The 14,539-nt window shown below is 55.3% G+C and overlaps 2 protein-coding genes across 4 annotated transcripts; both read right to left on the reverse strand.

Annotated features, from left to right (window-relative positions):
* Positions 1-1,061: 1,061 nt before the first annotated feature.
* On the reverse strand, positions 1,062-8,462 carry PROCA1 (protein interacting with cyclin A1). Of its 3 annotated transcripts, XM_052658296.1 has the most exons (6): positions 8,060-8,157; positions 7,387-7,488; positions 4,584-4,670; positions 2,440-2,575; positions 2,020-2,175; positions 1,062-1,918 (listed from the first exon to the last, which is right to left on the reverse strand). In XM_052658296.1, exons 2-6 carry the CDS (start codon positions 7,397-7,399, stop codon positions 1,252-1,254), a joined length of 1,059 nt encoding a protein of 352 aa, XP_052514256.1. In that variant the 5' UTR covers positions 7,400-7,488; positions 8,060-8,157; the 3' UTR covers positions 1,062-1,251. The 3 variants fall into 3 exon arrangements, with proteins under 3 accessions (XP_052514256.1, XP_052514255.1, XP_052514257.1); XM_052658295.1 differs by lacking the exon at positions 7,387-7,488 and having other exon boundaries at positions 8,060-8,462; XM_052658297.1 differs by lacking the exons at positions 4,584-4,670; positions 7,387-7,488 and having other exon boundaries at positions 8,060-8,462.
* Positions 8,463-10,317: 1,855 nt separating this feature from the next.
* On the reverse strand, positions 10,318-14,427 carry RAB34 (RAB34, member RAS oncogene family). Its single transcript, XM_052658147.1, is given in 12 exon segments — positions 10,318-10,693; positions 10,777-10,884; positions 11,010-11,100; positions 11,187-11,268; positions 11,451-11,502; positions 11,630-11,694; positions 11,811-11,912; positions 12,000-12,065; positions 13,092-13,183; positions 13,402-13,480; positions 14,283-14,352; positions 14,355-14,427. Coding segments are annotated over 12 exon segments (948 nt in total). The 3' UTR covers positions 10,318-10,625.
* Positions 14,428-14,539: the final 112 nt, after the last annotated feature.

Genomic DNA, 14,539 nt, shown 5'->3' on the forward strand with positions numbered 1-14,539 from the left:
GCTGTGACCTTGAGCAAGCTTTCTTGTCTGTAACAGAGAGGAGGATACCTGCCCCAGCACAGCAGCTGTGAGGACTGAGATAAAAGGTGTGATGGGTCAGTCCGGACCTCATCTGAATGTTTGCACAGCTCTTGCTGCTCACACAAGGGCACCCCATCCACTACCTTCTGGTCTTCTCTGCCATGCCGGGGAAAGGCCAAAAGTCAATCTGGGTTTCTCCACTTGAGCCCTGCGCCTCTCCCCACTTATAGCTGACTGGGCCTTGAGATCTGACCTCTACATGAGCCGCCCCAGGACAGGCCCTACACTCACCTGGTCCTGCCCACACAGCCCTGGTGAGGGTCCCTTCGTTTAGCCCGCTGCCTCTTTAGTTCTGAATTGACCTTCCTGTGTTCCTTCACGTTTTGTCTCACAGCCCTGGGAAAGCAAGGCTTTCCCCTCCCTTTTCTCTGAGGACTGCTGCCCATACTTGGTGGGCTTCCCACCTGACATCTTCATTCAAGATCCCTTTGGCTTGTTTCTTGGTAGAAGTTGGGGAGAGGGGCTTGCCTTCTGACAGGAATTCAGTTCCTTTCCCTTCAGTATAAAAGGTTTCTAGAAGGGGGACTTGCCTGATGCCTGCCAATGCGGGGGACATGGGCTCAATCCCTGGCCCAGGAAGATCCCACTGAGCCCATGCTCCGCAACCAGAGAAGCCTGAGCACAGCACCGAAGAGCCAGTGCAGCCAAAAACTAAATACATAAATCTTTTACGGAAGTGGGGGTGGGCCCGTTTGGAAGGGCTGAGCGAGAGCAGGGCCAACCAGCTGGGAAGACTGTGTTCCCTTCGATGCCACCAGCACCTTCCCCAGGGCCACTTAAGAGTAGGGAAAGGCCAGGCACGGTGGCACAGAGTGGGTTAAAAGGTTCAATTTATTAGGGGTATCACTGCACACAGTACTGCCCGTCACCAGGTCAGTTTCACACAGACCTGTCTCCTGGTCGACAGGAAGTCGCCTTCCTACCCACTTGTGCCTGGACCTAGGATGTTACAGAGAAACAGGCTCTGCCCCTTCCCTGCCGACCCACCTACCTTCTCTGGACCTCTTGAAAGACGGACCACCCTTCAGAAACTCCCGCAGCCCCTTAGCCATTTGGCTCCAGCCATGCCCAGAGCCCGCCCCCTGCCCCCACAAGTAGCCAGGTTGGAGGGAGAGAGAAGCAGGGGGTCAGCTACAGGCTTGATCGCATTTATTCTTCACCCTGGTCGCCTCAACTGAGATTGGGGTTTGATGCTGGGGGAGATCTCCTCTTGTTGATCTTCTTGACTGGTGAGGTCTTCAAGCCGGGCTTCTTGACCTGGACCCCGTTCTTCTCTTTCTTCCTGGGTGATGAAGACTCCACAATATCCTCACTGGAGGGTTCCTCCCGCCCAGGGTCATTGTAACTGTCCTCACTCTCCAGATCCTGCCGGCTGTCTGGGCTGGACTCTGACATTCTGGCCAACTCTCTTGGGCTTAATGATCGGCTTAAGTCTGGAGGTGATTCTGATTTAACTGGGCTTTTCTTCTTCGTCAACTTGCCCTTCTTGACTTTTTTCTTCACCTTTGCTTTTTCCTTTTCGTCCGTCTCCTCCTCCTTGTCTTTCTCTTTTTTTTTCTTTATCTTCTTGATCACCCTGTTGCCCTGGGACTTCCCAGAGGGGCTTTCAGAACGCCAGATGGTGATGGGAGCTGCTGAGTCAGGGGCACCCGTGATCATGCTCACGCCTGTGTCGGTGGGGGTGTCAGTGGGGGTGGGTCCCACCTGGGTTGGGATGGGAGCCTTGCTTTCCTCCTCCTCCTCCTCCTCCTCTTCTTGGTTTAGGTCATCTGCCCCACACTCATGGTGGATGGGGTGGTGGATCACTGCCACAGAGACAGGCCTGTAGCTCTTGCACCTGCAAGGGAGGGGGGCAGGCAAAGATGATTGAGGAGGGCAGGGCAAGGTGACTGACAGAATGTGGGGGCCAGTGCCCCCTTTCCACCTGCCAGAACTCACCAGCCGTACCAGAACCGCTCCACACACTCTTCCTCTGGGATGAGCTCAAAGCATGGGGACTGGATGATGTTGAAACAGGTTGAGTCCACGTCTCGGGAGCAGGTTGGGCCCACATCTCCAGAGCTGCTATTCGTCTTCTCTGAGCAGTCCTTCAGCCTGCCACACAAGGGACTCAGCCTGGCTCCCATGCCTCCATGCCTCCCCAGGGGCCCAGAGCGAGAAGCCTAAGGGACAGCGGCTTCCACTATGCCCAGCCCAGGCTGCCGGAAGACCGCCCCACGGCCCCTGGAGCAGAGCCGGGCTTACAAAGCTGGGGCCGGGAGGGCAGAGCTGAAGCGGGGAGCCACAGTGGACATTTTGGGCCTGGATCTGCCCAAGAGTCTCTCCTGGGCTGCGGGTCTCCCGAGGAGGGGGCCTTACCTCGAGTCACAGTCACAGTGGCTGAGAGAGTGCAGGTGCACGTCGTGGTGGACACAGTCGGAGGAGAAGGGGCGGATGATGTGCCCGGCACACTTCTTGTGTTTCCAGCAGCACCTGTCAGTGCTCTTAAATTCACCTGAGGGGATAAGAGCCTGGGTCACATGCGCCCATGGCAGCACACCTGGATCTCCCCGCTCACAGCTCAATCTAAAGGTTTCATTGGGCTCACCCAGTGCCACCACCCTCCCTCCCCCACAGTTGTTTTGTTTTTGGCCTCACTTTGCAGCTTGTGGGATCTTAGTTCCCCTGACGAGGGACTGAACCCAAGGGCTCCAGCATTGAAAGCACTGAGTCCTAACCCTACTGGACTGCCAGGGCCATCCACCCACACACGCACACACAGCTGTCCTTACTGCTTGGTAGCAGTAACTCAGCCGAACAGCACCTAGGTCTCAGCCTCTCCTCTCCCCAGCCCATTGCCTGTGAATCTGCCTGTGCCTCGCAGACTTCCAGGACAGTGTCTCACCAAGGTCCCCACCAGCCCCATGCTGTCTGGTAACGCCTCTTCCCCTCCCCTGCCTTCTATGGGAGCCCCACCTTCCCAGGGCCCTCCACTGACTTCCACCTGCCCCTCATCCAGTGCTCAGAGTTGTCAGCTGACCCCATGCACAGAGTAACTCGTGGAGGGGAGGGCCGAGGGGAGCCAGCAGCATCTTTGGTTCCGCACAGGCCCAAAGGGGAGACGGGTATCCCACCCCTCCCAGCCTTTGAAGCCGCTCCAGCCCCAGGGCCCGCTAGAGCAGGTCGGCTTGATCGTCACCACCGCCCCCTCCCACCCCAGCGTCATGCCCCTGGGCTTCTGTCTCTACTCCGCTCTTCTCTAAGCCTCTTCTCCCTCCGATGCCTGTCTCACCCTCAGTTGTCTCCCCTTTCCCAGACTCAATCTTGACTCTTTCCCTGTTCTCTCCTTATCAAGTTCCCATTCCCCATCCATTCTCTCCCCAGTCCTTAGAGCCACAGACTTGAACAACGCACCCTTGTAGGTGGCACAGGGGAGAAGCTGCCAAGAGATGACTGGAATTAGCGGAGGCCCCCAAGGAAAGATGCCTACCTCTTTTGCTAGGATGCATCAAGCCTGTATGCACACTGGTCTCGCCCAGCCTTCACTCCCACCGCCTCACCTCTGACCCTGCCTAAGGCCCCAGCAGCGTTCCCCTTGGGCCACCATCTACAACATAAGCCCACGAAGGGACAGGGAACCTTCCTGCAGGTTCCCCCTGAACCTCGGCTCCTGGTACTCGTGAGTTCCAGGGCTGCCTGGCTTGGGGTGCTGTGGCTGGCTGACTCCCTCAGAACAGGCCAGGACTGTGCCTTTATCCAGTCCCTACATGGGATGGAACTGGGGCAAGACTTCATACTGGCCTCCAGCCAGCAGTTAACTCAGGCTGGCCTTAAAGTTACTCCAGGTGACCTTCAAGGACTTGAGGGGTGTGACAGAAGCTTGGTCTGAGCCTTCCCCACCTTCCACGTCCCTTCCCTTCCCCCCACCAGGCTGTGGGGGCCCTGGGTCCCCCATACACCCTGATCCACTTAGTGGCCTCCCTTTGTGCTTCCTTTCCTCCCATGCGCCTTCTCCAACGGCGGGGGAGTGAGTCCTGCATGGGAGGCAGGACCTTGGAACACCATCACCACTGCCTCAGGGTTTCTCCAGCACTGCTGAACTGCAGCAAAGGGCAGCAGAGTGGAACTGCCCTGAATTTGTAGTCAGGCCTGAGTCCAAGTTGAGTTGGGTGACCTAGGGGCAAGTTACTTTACTTCTCTGAGCCTTCATTTCCTTACTCACAAAATGGGAATGAAGGTAATAGCTCTTTTAGAGGGTTGTTAAGAGGACTCAGTTCACATATGTCAAAGATTCTTGTGCACCATAAAGGGCTATACAAAGGAAAGGGGTGACTGTGGCCTCCAGGAAGGGGTGACACTTTCTGCGGGGCACGGGAAGGGGCTGGGGTAGGGCAGCTCGGTGACCCTTTCAGGACCAAACACCTCCCTCCCTCCTGCCTACCACCAGGTGGGGGGTGGGGGGACCCCTGGGGCCAGAGATTTCCACACACCCCTCGCACCCCCCCCCTTGAAGGAGGACCCACCTTCAGAGGATAAAGTAGAAGCATCTGTGCTGGACGCCACACTAGCCAGCAGGTGTCCTCTCCCCCAGCTGGGCAACCTGTTTATATCTGAGAGAGTACACAGAGGTAGCAGCAGCCCCTCCCCACGCCATTCACTCAGGAAACAGCTCCTGAGAGGCTCCAGGGACAGCCCCCAGGAGACGCAGAGATTCAAAGACAACAGTCCCTGCTCTCAACAGGGGCTGGGGGAGGGTATGAGGAGAGGAGACACAGTCTGTGTAACAGTACCGGACAGCGGTGTGAGGAAGGCCCTGATAGGGAGGGACAGGGTGGGGAGGAAGTTCTGTGGGAGCAAGGACACCCACTGAAATGGGGGCGTGGGGCTTCTTGAAAGAAGCATAACAGTAGGATCTGGAGGGAAGGACAGGAGTGAGCCAGAGTCTAGGTAAGAAGGGACAGTTTCGGGGAAGGGATTGTCCCAGGGTGTCCCCAAAGAAACTCCTGCACGACAGCAGCTCCATCAGCAACCGCAGAGTAAAGTCTGCGCTTCCTTTTCCGTCCTACAGTTAGCTTGGTCCTTTGAGGGTACCGGACTGAGTCCTGCTTAAGGAAAGGAGATGGCTGCTCTGGGACTTGAGCTGGGCCTTCAGTGGCACTTGGTCACCCTTCTATAGTTCCCTGGTCAGCTCCATCTGTTTCCCATGGCACAGGAAGTACTCGAATGAAACTCCGAATGCTTCCCTGGACATGTGTACCCCGCCACTGTTCCTCTCAACGCATAATTTCGTGGGCTTCATCTGTGGCTGTTCCCACCCCCATCGACCTCTAGCCCGGGGAAGTGTCCCTCCCTCCTTGCCCAAGCACCTGGACTCCAGGTCCCAGACAGAATTCTCACCTTCTGCCTCTTTCATGTTTGTTTTTTTTTCTTACAGGCTATGAACATTTTCAAGCAAAACATTCTGTGAACCCTCTTTCTCCTTATGTCACTGCATAGCCACCCTTCTTCCTTTTCAACCCAAGTTTATTCACTCCCTTATTTAACAGATATATTGGACAGCTTCACTAGGCACCAGCAAAGAAGGCCCAGTCCCTACCTTCAGTGAGCTAAATCTTGACTTTTGTCTTCTCCAGCCACCTACAGCGTGGCAGCCATCCCTGCCCTTCTATCAGAATAGTCCAGGCAAAGGCCACCAGTGATCTAATAGCCAAACCCAGTGACATTCTTTTTGCCTCATCTCACTGACCCTGTTGATCAATCAACCTCTTTCTTCTGCAGACTCTTCTTTGGCTTTCATGACACACCTCTCTCATTTCTTTCTTCCTTCCTAGCTTTTAATTCTTTCCTAACTTCTTTGCTGGCCTGTACTCCTTAAATTGGTGATGCCCAGGGTTCTTTTGCCGGCCTCCTTCTCAGAAGACTCTACAGCCTTGTCTTGGTTAATGTTATCCATTTCCACGGTTTCAACATCCACTAATAGAATGACATAAATCTTGATCTCCAATGCATACTGCTTTCCTGAGCACATAGCCTATGTCCCTCTCAGACATTCTCAAAACATCAGACCAGCACATGTCATATGAACCCACCATCTTCTCCCTACCCTTCATGAAACACTGTCTCTTGTAACTTCCATTTCAGAGAGCAACAGACACCTCAGCTAGAAATCTAGGGATCATCCTTTGCCTCACTTCTCACCAACTCAATGACCAAGTCTTGCCATGCCTACTTGTCCCCACATCTAATTCTGATTCAGACCTATCAATTTTCTCTGACACAGACAGCTGGAGTAGCCTCCCACCTGGCCTCCCTAACTTCTGTCTCACTCCCTACATCCACTCCTCACAATGCAGCCAAACTGGTTCACCATGTTCCTCCTCTTTAATAGCATTCGACTGCCTTCAGGATGAGGTGCAAACTCTTCATCATGACATAACTGGTCCCCCAGTTGGTTGACTGAATGAACACATGAATAGAAGAAAATAAAGCCCTATTGGTGCCACAAGAAGCTGTGGCATTGGAGATTCTGTCCAGGGTTCAAATCTGGGGACTTTTCTGGGGAAAGAAAATTGACCTTGGATGAGCATTTTCCCAGGGTCAGGCACTGTGCTGGGCTTTTAAAATATGCCATTGATTCTAAATCCTCACCAAAGCCCATTTTATGGATGGGGACACAGAGACTTACAATAAGTAACTTGTCCAAAGAAACAAGTTAATAGATGACAGAGGTAGGATTCAAATCCAATTTTCTTGGCTCCATAGTCTATGCTCTTTCTACCACAAGTATGCCTGTCTACTTGTGGTTCCTATCCAAAACCTGTCCTGCCAGCTATCACTTCCCACTACAACTGCTTTTCACCTCTAACACAGCCAATTCCTCACCCTCTGGTTTTACTCAATCCTGACTCCACAGCCTCCTTTATCCAGCCTGGACCCTAAAGGTCAGGCCAGAGTGACCTGAGCTGGATCAAGATTCAAACTCTGCTCGCTCTCTCCAGAGTTACTATGGAAGAGGCTTATATGCAGGGTCCACTGACTAACCGCCCCCGCCCCAGCATATCCACAAGAAGCCTTGACGGTCGTAACTCTAATGCCAAGGGGAGGGATTTAATAACTCTTCTCAGATCTGAGGAAGACAATCTGCTCTAGTTTCCAGCTGAAGCAGCAATTTGGAGCTCCTGCAGCAGAAGTGAGTGAGGTGGCCATAGGGGAGACCGCATAATGAATGAGTGACATTGAATGAGAGAGAGCTTAAAAGGAAGAGAGAAGCTTGAGGTCTCTCAGTAGGACATTAATCGAGGTACAGGGACCTAACTCAGAACTCACAGGTGATGCTCATTTGTACAGTCCTCCCAGTCTTGCGAGCTGAGGAGCTCCCCCTGCCCTTGCGGCACAGGGGTTAGGGTTCCAGATCGGGCGCCCGAGCAGCTGAACGGGGGAGGGAGGTAGGGAGAGGGGAAGGAGGAAGGAAGGGAGGGAAAAACCAAGGAAGGGAAGGAGGGAAGAGGAGGGAGCTAGGCAGGGCAGCTCCGGTTTCCTTGGAAATGCCGCCCTGGCCCCGCCCACCTCTGGAGGCGACTGTGATGTCACTAGTGGAATTTCCAGATTTTTTCCTGCCCTAAAGTCAATGGAACCGCCGGCCCCAATCCCAGTGACTGGACCATGGGTTCCAACCAAACCCCTCACTTCCTGCTTAGCGGCTGAGGCACAGCAATGCCTTCCACCCCTGCAACCAGAGGTCGTAGTTCTGGCTCCAACCAGACGACCCCAGTCCAACCCACAAGCGGTTCTCCAGCTCGCCTGTCCCTATTGCTCAATCATTGGTCCAAGGCTAGAGGGAGCCCACCCCCAGGCCCTAACTCCGCCCCAGTCAGCCTTTGGCCCCGCCTCCTTCGTCGGGCTCTCAGGTTCCACCCCCTCCTCGGGTTCTCAGGCCAGTCCCCCGTGCCACGCCCCCCAACTGGAAGCCCTCCCCTAATCTGCCACGCCCCCTCTTTACCGGTGCTGCTCTCGTCCCAAGAGCTGGTATCGTCCTCAGTTTTTTCCTTAGTCCACCTTTCAATCCTCAGTGTCGTCCTGACCCACATATCTCTCAGTCTAGTTCTTCGTCTCTACAAGACTCTTCCACGCAGAAGTCCAACCCTGAACCTCAGCTTGGCCGAGGTCACTGTAAACCCCAATCTCAGCTTCGCCCCAGTCCAGCCCTTAACTCCGCCTCATGCTTGCCCAGTCTCCCCTCTCCCTCTGCTCTAGGCTGCGTTGTCTTAGCCCAAGTCTGAGCTTCTGCGGCGCTCTTCATCCGGGGCCTCCTAGCTCCTTCCGGGCCCCTCCCTCTTTGTTCCACTTTAACCTTAGCACCTCCCCCGTATCTCAGGCCTAAACTTTAGCTCGGCCGCTCAGGCCCTGCCCTCAGTCCCATCCCTAGTTCCTCTCCAGATCTGCTCCCGGCTTAGTCCTACCCCCAGAACCTAGCCCCGCCCCAACCCCGTTCTTAGCCCCGCCCCAGCAATTCTCTCAACCTCCCGGCCCCTCCCAATTCTTCCGAACCCAGCCTCAGCCCTTAGCCCCGCCCCCAATCTACACTCCGGTCCGTGCGCGGCCGCCCGGGAAGCTACTCCCACCAATCTCCGATCCTCCATCCAGGATTTCAAGGTCTCTCCTTCCCTGGCGGGAGGCCGGGCTCGCTCTTTTTCTCCCCCAGCAGGCCCCTCCACGGGAGCTCAGCGAAAGAAGACGTGATCCCAGCCCCGCGATGGCCGCCACCCCAAGCACCCACTCCTACTTCTATGCGGCTCCCTGTCCCAGTGACAATACTGCCCAATATAGATGTCAACATGGAGTCGGAGGAGCGGGGAAGCGGAAGGGCGAGTGTGCAGAAATGCCAGCTCTTCCAGAATAGCATAGCAGGTAAGAACCGTAGCAAAGGACAGAGGGGTTGCTTACTGGGAACTAGGATTGATGTTCCTGTCTTGGCCTCTTAGGACGATGACACCAAGCCACAGGTGTCCTTCCTTTCGTGGCCCAAATATCTGAGACACTTCCAGCCAATCTCTGGCTCTGGGTCAGATGTCAATGGGGAGCCAGGTTCTTGGCCACTCTTCACCCAAACTATTATAATAGTTAAAGTTTTTAAGCTCTTCTTATGTATGTATTGGGGCGTCCCAGGTGGCTCAAGTGGTAAAGAACCCGTCCCTGGGTTGGGAAGATCCCCTGGAGGAGAGCATGGCAATCCACTCCAGTCTTCGTGCTTGGAGAATCCTATGGACAGAGGAAGCTGGCAGGCTACAGTCCATGGGGTCGCTAAGCCTCAGACACGACTGAAGCGACTTAGCATGCCCCCATGCATGCACGTATTAGTGCTTTATCTTATTTCAAACATGAAATGAATGAGGAACGTGCTCCTCCTTTACAGAGGAGGCAACTGGGAGTTTCCTGGTTGCGTAGTTGGGATTCCAGTCTTTCACTGCCGTGGCCTGGGTTCAATCTCTGGTCAGGGAACTGAGGTCCCATAAACTGCTCAGCACACATTCCCCACAAAAGAAAATAATAACAACAGAGATGAAACTAAGGCACAGAGCAGAAATGACTTGTCTGAGTGTCCCAAGATGTACAGCAAGGTTTCAAACGCAGATCCTCCTGCTTAGAGCACATCTTTTTTTTTTTAAAGTGGGAAAAATGTCTTATTTTTAATCCAGTTTAGTTTTTAACTATTTTAAAACATAAAAATGTGCTGCTCATAATTTTATGTTTATATCACTAAAATAGTTAGATGTTATCAGCACATCTCCTAAGTAAGAGCCCTGCCTCTACCTTCCTGGGCCTTCTGGTCAACTCAACAAAGCACCCAAAACTCACTTCTCACTGTGTTCCATACTCTAAAAAAATACTTCTTAGATAAGTATTTTTTTAAAGGCAGGAAGAAGGTGAAAAAAAATATTATCCAATGGTACACTTACGTAGAAGCACCAAGTAGCAGGAGACATTTGGGGGGAAAGGACCAAAGGGAAAGGGCTCTCAAAGATCTCAAAGGTTGCTCAGATGTCATCCAGCGAGAGCCAGGTGCATCCCTCTACATGTGGTCCCTGAGTTCCTAGCCTGCCTCAGCCCTGCCCAGGGGCCAAGAATGGCCAGAATCACAGCAGAAGGCTCCAGTCCTAAGATGACCATATAGCCTTGCCCATTCCACATCCCTGATCCCCCACAAAGGACTCCAGATCCTAACCTGCTAATAACAGAAATTTTAATACATAAGGCATAGTGTGAGACTAGGACCATTAAGCATCCTGAAACCTAGAGGGCCCAGCAGCTGAGTAAGAGCAGCAGGGCCCTCTTACCTCCCCGCACTGGCCACCTTGGAGAGAGAGGGACATCCAGGTTTTGGCACAGTGCCTGGGGGCAGGAATTGACTAGCATGGTCCCAAGTACCTCTCCAGGAATACTGCCACCGAGAGGCAGCTCTTTGGTCTGGAAAAACAGTCAGTGCAAATGTCCTGGGGTTGAGTTCTGGGGGAGTCAAGGTGGCACAGTGCCCCAGGGCAGGCAGTCTCTGGACAGTCCCCTACCCATCATGGGCAACACGTGGGCTTCTTCTTGCTGGCAGTTAGGTAGAGGTTGCTGTCATCACTGTTGATGCCTGAAGAAGGGTGAGAAATAAGTGAGGCAAGGATGGAGAGAGTCCCTGTGCTCTCTGCCACCCCCGTCCAGGTGGGCACTCACGGACAACATCCCCTATGCGCCGGGATCCCGATTTCTCCAGCTCAGCCAGCACGTTGACCTCAAAGGTCAGCGCCGCCACACGAAAGAAGAACTCTCGGACATTTTCACCTGACACAGGGAGCAGACAGGAGCTCAGGGGTGGTTCCAGGCCAATGGGCACAGCTGGAGGTGTAGGAGTGAGAGGCAAGGCAGGCAGGAAGGCCAGAGCAAAAGGCCAGGTGCCTCTGACTCACCAGTGAGAGATGAGACTGCCCAATACTCAGCCTTCATCTCTTGGGCCACCTTGAGTGCATCTTTCTCCATCAGTAGATACTGAGCAGGAGTCTGAGGGAAAGCCAGAGTCAGACACTGGGGCGTGGGGTTTCCCTCGTCAAGGTGGGAAGTCCTCCCCCCACCACTGGCACACTCACACTCAGGTCCTTCTTGGAACCCACGAGGAAGAGAAGCACGCTGGAAGGGTCATTCTCCTTGAGCGCATCAGCTAGCCACTGCCTGCCATAGACAGTGGACAGCAAGGGATGAGGGAGCCAGATAGGTTCCCCCCACTTCTATGCCCAATGACGCTCCCTTTGGTCCTGGATGCACTCTTCTCCTTCCCTTCCATACTCCTGACCCGCCTCTTTTTGAACCCTCTCTTCTCAGAGCCCTCATTATAGTTCAGCATGCTTACTTACTTGGTATGCTCCAAGGAGGCCACATCATTCAGGTTGAAGACAATGATGATAGCTGGAAGAGTGGCAGAAAACGGCTGCAGGTTGTTGGGGAAGATGCTACTGGCTCATTTCCACAATCCCTCCAGCCCTAGGCTAGAGGCCACGTGTACCCACCTACCTCACTTCACCCTGGTGCTTACCTTGAGCTCCTCGGTAGTAGGTTGATGCAATGCACTTGAACCTCTCCTGTCCAGCAGTGTCCCAGCTGGGAGGAAGGTGGGGAGAACACAGGTATGTGCCGGGCAGGGTGGTGCTGGGGGCTGAGGTGGGGAACAGGTACTGGGAGAAGCAAGGGCAGGAAGGAGTGGGGAAAGAACTCACAGCTGCAGACTGAACGGGACACCCAACACCTCAAATCGTTCCATCTCAAAGTCCACTCCGATGGTGGCCTTGTAGTTCTTATCAAAGGTGTCTTTGCAGAACCTGAGGGGGCACCAGATGCTCTGGTCCTGAGCCCAATCCGCCTGGCTAGGCTTGGGCCCACCCCCCTCGGCTCCAGCACCCTCTTACCTATTAATGAGACAAGTCTTCCCCACTGACAGGTCACCCACCACAATGACCTTGGAGATCTTAAATCTGCTGGACACAAGAGTGGGTGGGAAGAGTGAGCTCTAGCTCCTTCACTCAGAGGAGTCCCAGTGCTCCTGGGCAGGTCCACAAAGGGAGCTGCTCCTGGGCTGAGGTTACCATAGACACCAGGCCTGAACAGATGTGCTAGGGAGGAGTGTTTCTGCTTCAGTGTCAGAGAGACTGATTTTGCATCCCAGCTCTCACTTACTAGCTGTGTGACTCAGGATAAGTTTCTTAGCTTCTCTGAGCCTCAGTTTCAACATCTGTTAAGTGGGGATTTAACACACATTTTATTGGGTTGTTGTGAAAGTTAAAATGAAATAAATGTCCTATATTCTGGACTGGTCAAGTGGCTCAGTGGCGAAGAATCTGCCTGCCAAGCAGGAGACCCAGGTTCGATCCCTGGGTAGAGAAGATCCTCTGGAGAAGGATATGGCAGCCCACTCCAGTGTTCTTGCCTGGGAAATCCCAGGGACAGAGGAACCATGGGGTCACAAAGAGTTGGACACCACCAAGCGACTAAACAACAACCCAAGAACCCCCTCCCCGTCAACACACACACATACATTCCAACATCTCTCCCTCCCTCCCCAGGATACAACTTAAAAGTGGTATTTTCCATTTAATAAAAGACAATAATTATATGCAACACACTGTCTGGCACACAGTACGTGCTCAATTAATGGTGGCAACTGTTAACAGTATTATCTTTTTTTTTTTTTAACCCACAGTGGGACTTATCCCTCTAGGACAGCTCACTGTCATGGAGGTCAAATAGATGGAGTGTGGGAAGCTAAGCTGGTGACCACAGCCTTAAGTTGGATCCCTTCCCTGTGTCAGGAATTAAACTGCCACCTTCCTACCCCACCCCATCTCTTAGGACTTCCCACAACCCAGCTGGAAGGAAGGGGAGCACAGGGGCACGCTAAGGGGAACAACAGTGTGGCTGGCAGGGACCGAAATGGAGCCTGCAGCTCTTGACGGCAGGTTTCCTGGGACTCCGTTTCTTCCTTCCGGGTGTCTCTAACTCACCCCACGGTGCCTGTCCTGTGCTCCTGGCAGGCGCAGGTGACGCGGGGCTGGAAGTCTTTGTGCACGTGCAAAGCGGCCTCCTTCCTCAGGCACTGGGTGGAGTGGAAGAGAATGGGACTCACCCATTCCTGGCCCTCAGCCCGCCACCGAGCAGCCCCGGGCGGGGCGGGAGCGTGGGGGTGGGGAACGGACCACCCAGAAGCAGCTGGCCTAGCTGGGCGGCAGGGTTGGGCCTAAGCCCGGTCCGGTGCCGCCTCCTCCCGGCCCACACCCACCGCCGCCCGAAGCCCGACGTGGCCCTGGCGCCTACCTGGGGCAGCTTCGTCAGGACGCGGTCCCTCCGCACCGGCGCCAGAATGTTCATCTTGCCTGCGTACTTGCGGGGCGCCCTGAGAAGGCGCGGAGGCCTGATGCGCCCCGGCGACCCGGGCCCGTGGAGACCCGACAATCACCCGCGACCGAGGGGTCCCGACTATAACTCGGGGCCACGGAGAGCCTACGGGAGCCCGTGGCCTCCGGGACGCTACGACCACCGCGGGCCACGGGGATGAGACAATCACCGGGGGCCGGGGCGAACCCACAATCACCCGGGCCCGGGGCGTCCCTAGGACGACTCGGGGCCTGGGAGATCCCTCGGCCTCCAAGTGAGGACGAGGAGTCCCGTCTGGGGGGACCCGAGTCCGCGCAGACCCTACAATAACTCGGGGTCGGATAGTTCCTACGATAACTCGAGGCCGTGGAGACCCGACGACAACTCGGGGTTGAGGCGGCCCTACCATAACAGAGCAGCCGGGGGGCGCTGAGCGGCCCCGCCACACGGGGTCAGTGTGTGCAGGGACCCCACCGTGGGGCCGGGGGACTGCTGCAGAAGGGGGCGAGAGGCCCAGTCCGCCGCAGGGCCTGGCGTCCCACTCGGCTCTCCCTCCGCCAACGCTGTAACTTGATCCCCGGAAATTCCTGGAAAAGGGCCGCCCCCCGCCCCTCTCCCGGCAACTCCCGGCCCCGCTGCCCGCCCCGGCCTCCCCCTCTTCTCTTCCCCGAGTGCTGCCCCAGGTCAGGCTTCCCTGCCAGACTGACTCGCCAGGGCTCCGGGTGCGCCCTCACCCAGGTTGCCACCTGCCGAGAGCGGGATTCCCCAAGTCTCTCCCCAGCATCTCCTGTGCGGGGAGGAGCCTCCAAGGGGACCCTTACCCCGGCGAGCTGGTGAAGGGGAATCGGCGATCGCTGCGCAGCATCTGCCTGCGCCAGGAACCAGCGGGAGGGGAAAGGGGGAGAGAAGGGGCCCTAGGAGAGGCGGCGCTTCCCTCGTCAACTGCAGGCCCAGGACATGACTCATAGGGTCTGCTCCCGCTCGCCCTTCTGCCCTGGGAGGTGGCGATGCCAGGGTAGGAACGAGGTACCCACTGAGGAGAGAGGTGTCCGAATCTGGTGCCTATTCCTCCAAGGCT

This window comes from Budorcas taxicolor, chromosome 19, assembly GCF_023091745.1.
Source record: "Budorcas taxicolor isolate Tak-1 chromosome 19, Takin1.1, whole genome shotgun sequence".
Taxonomy (NCBI): Eukaryota; Metazoa; Chordata; class Mammalia; order Artiodactyla; family Bovidae; genus Budorcas; species Budorcas taxicolor.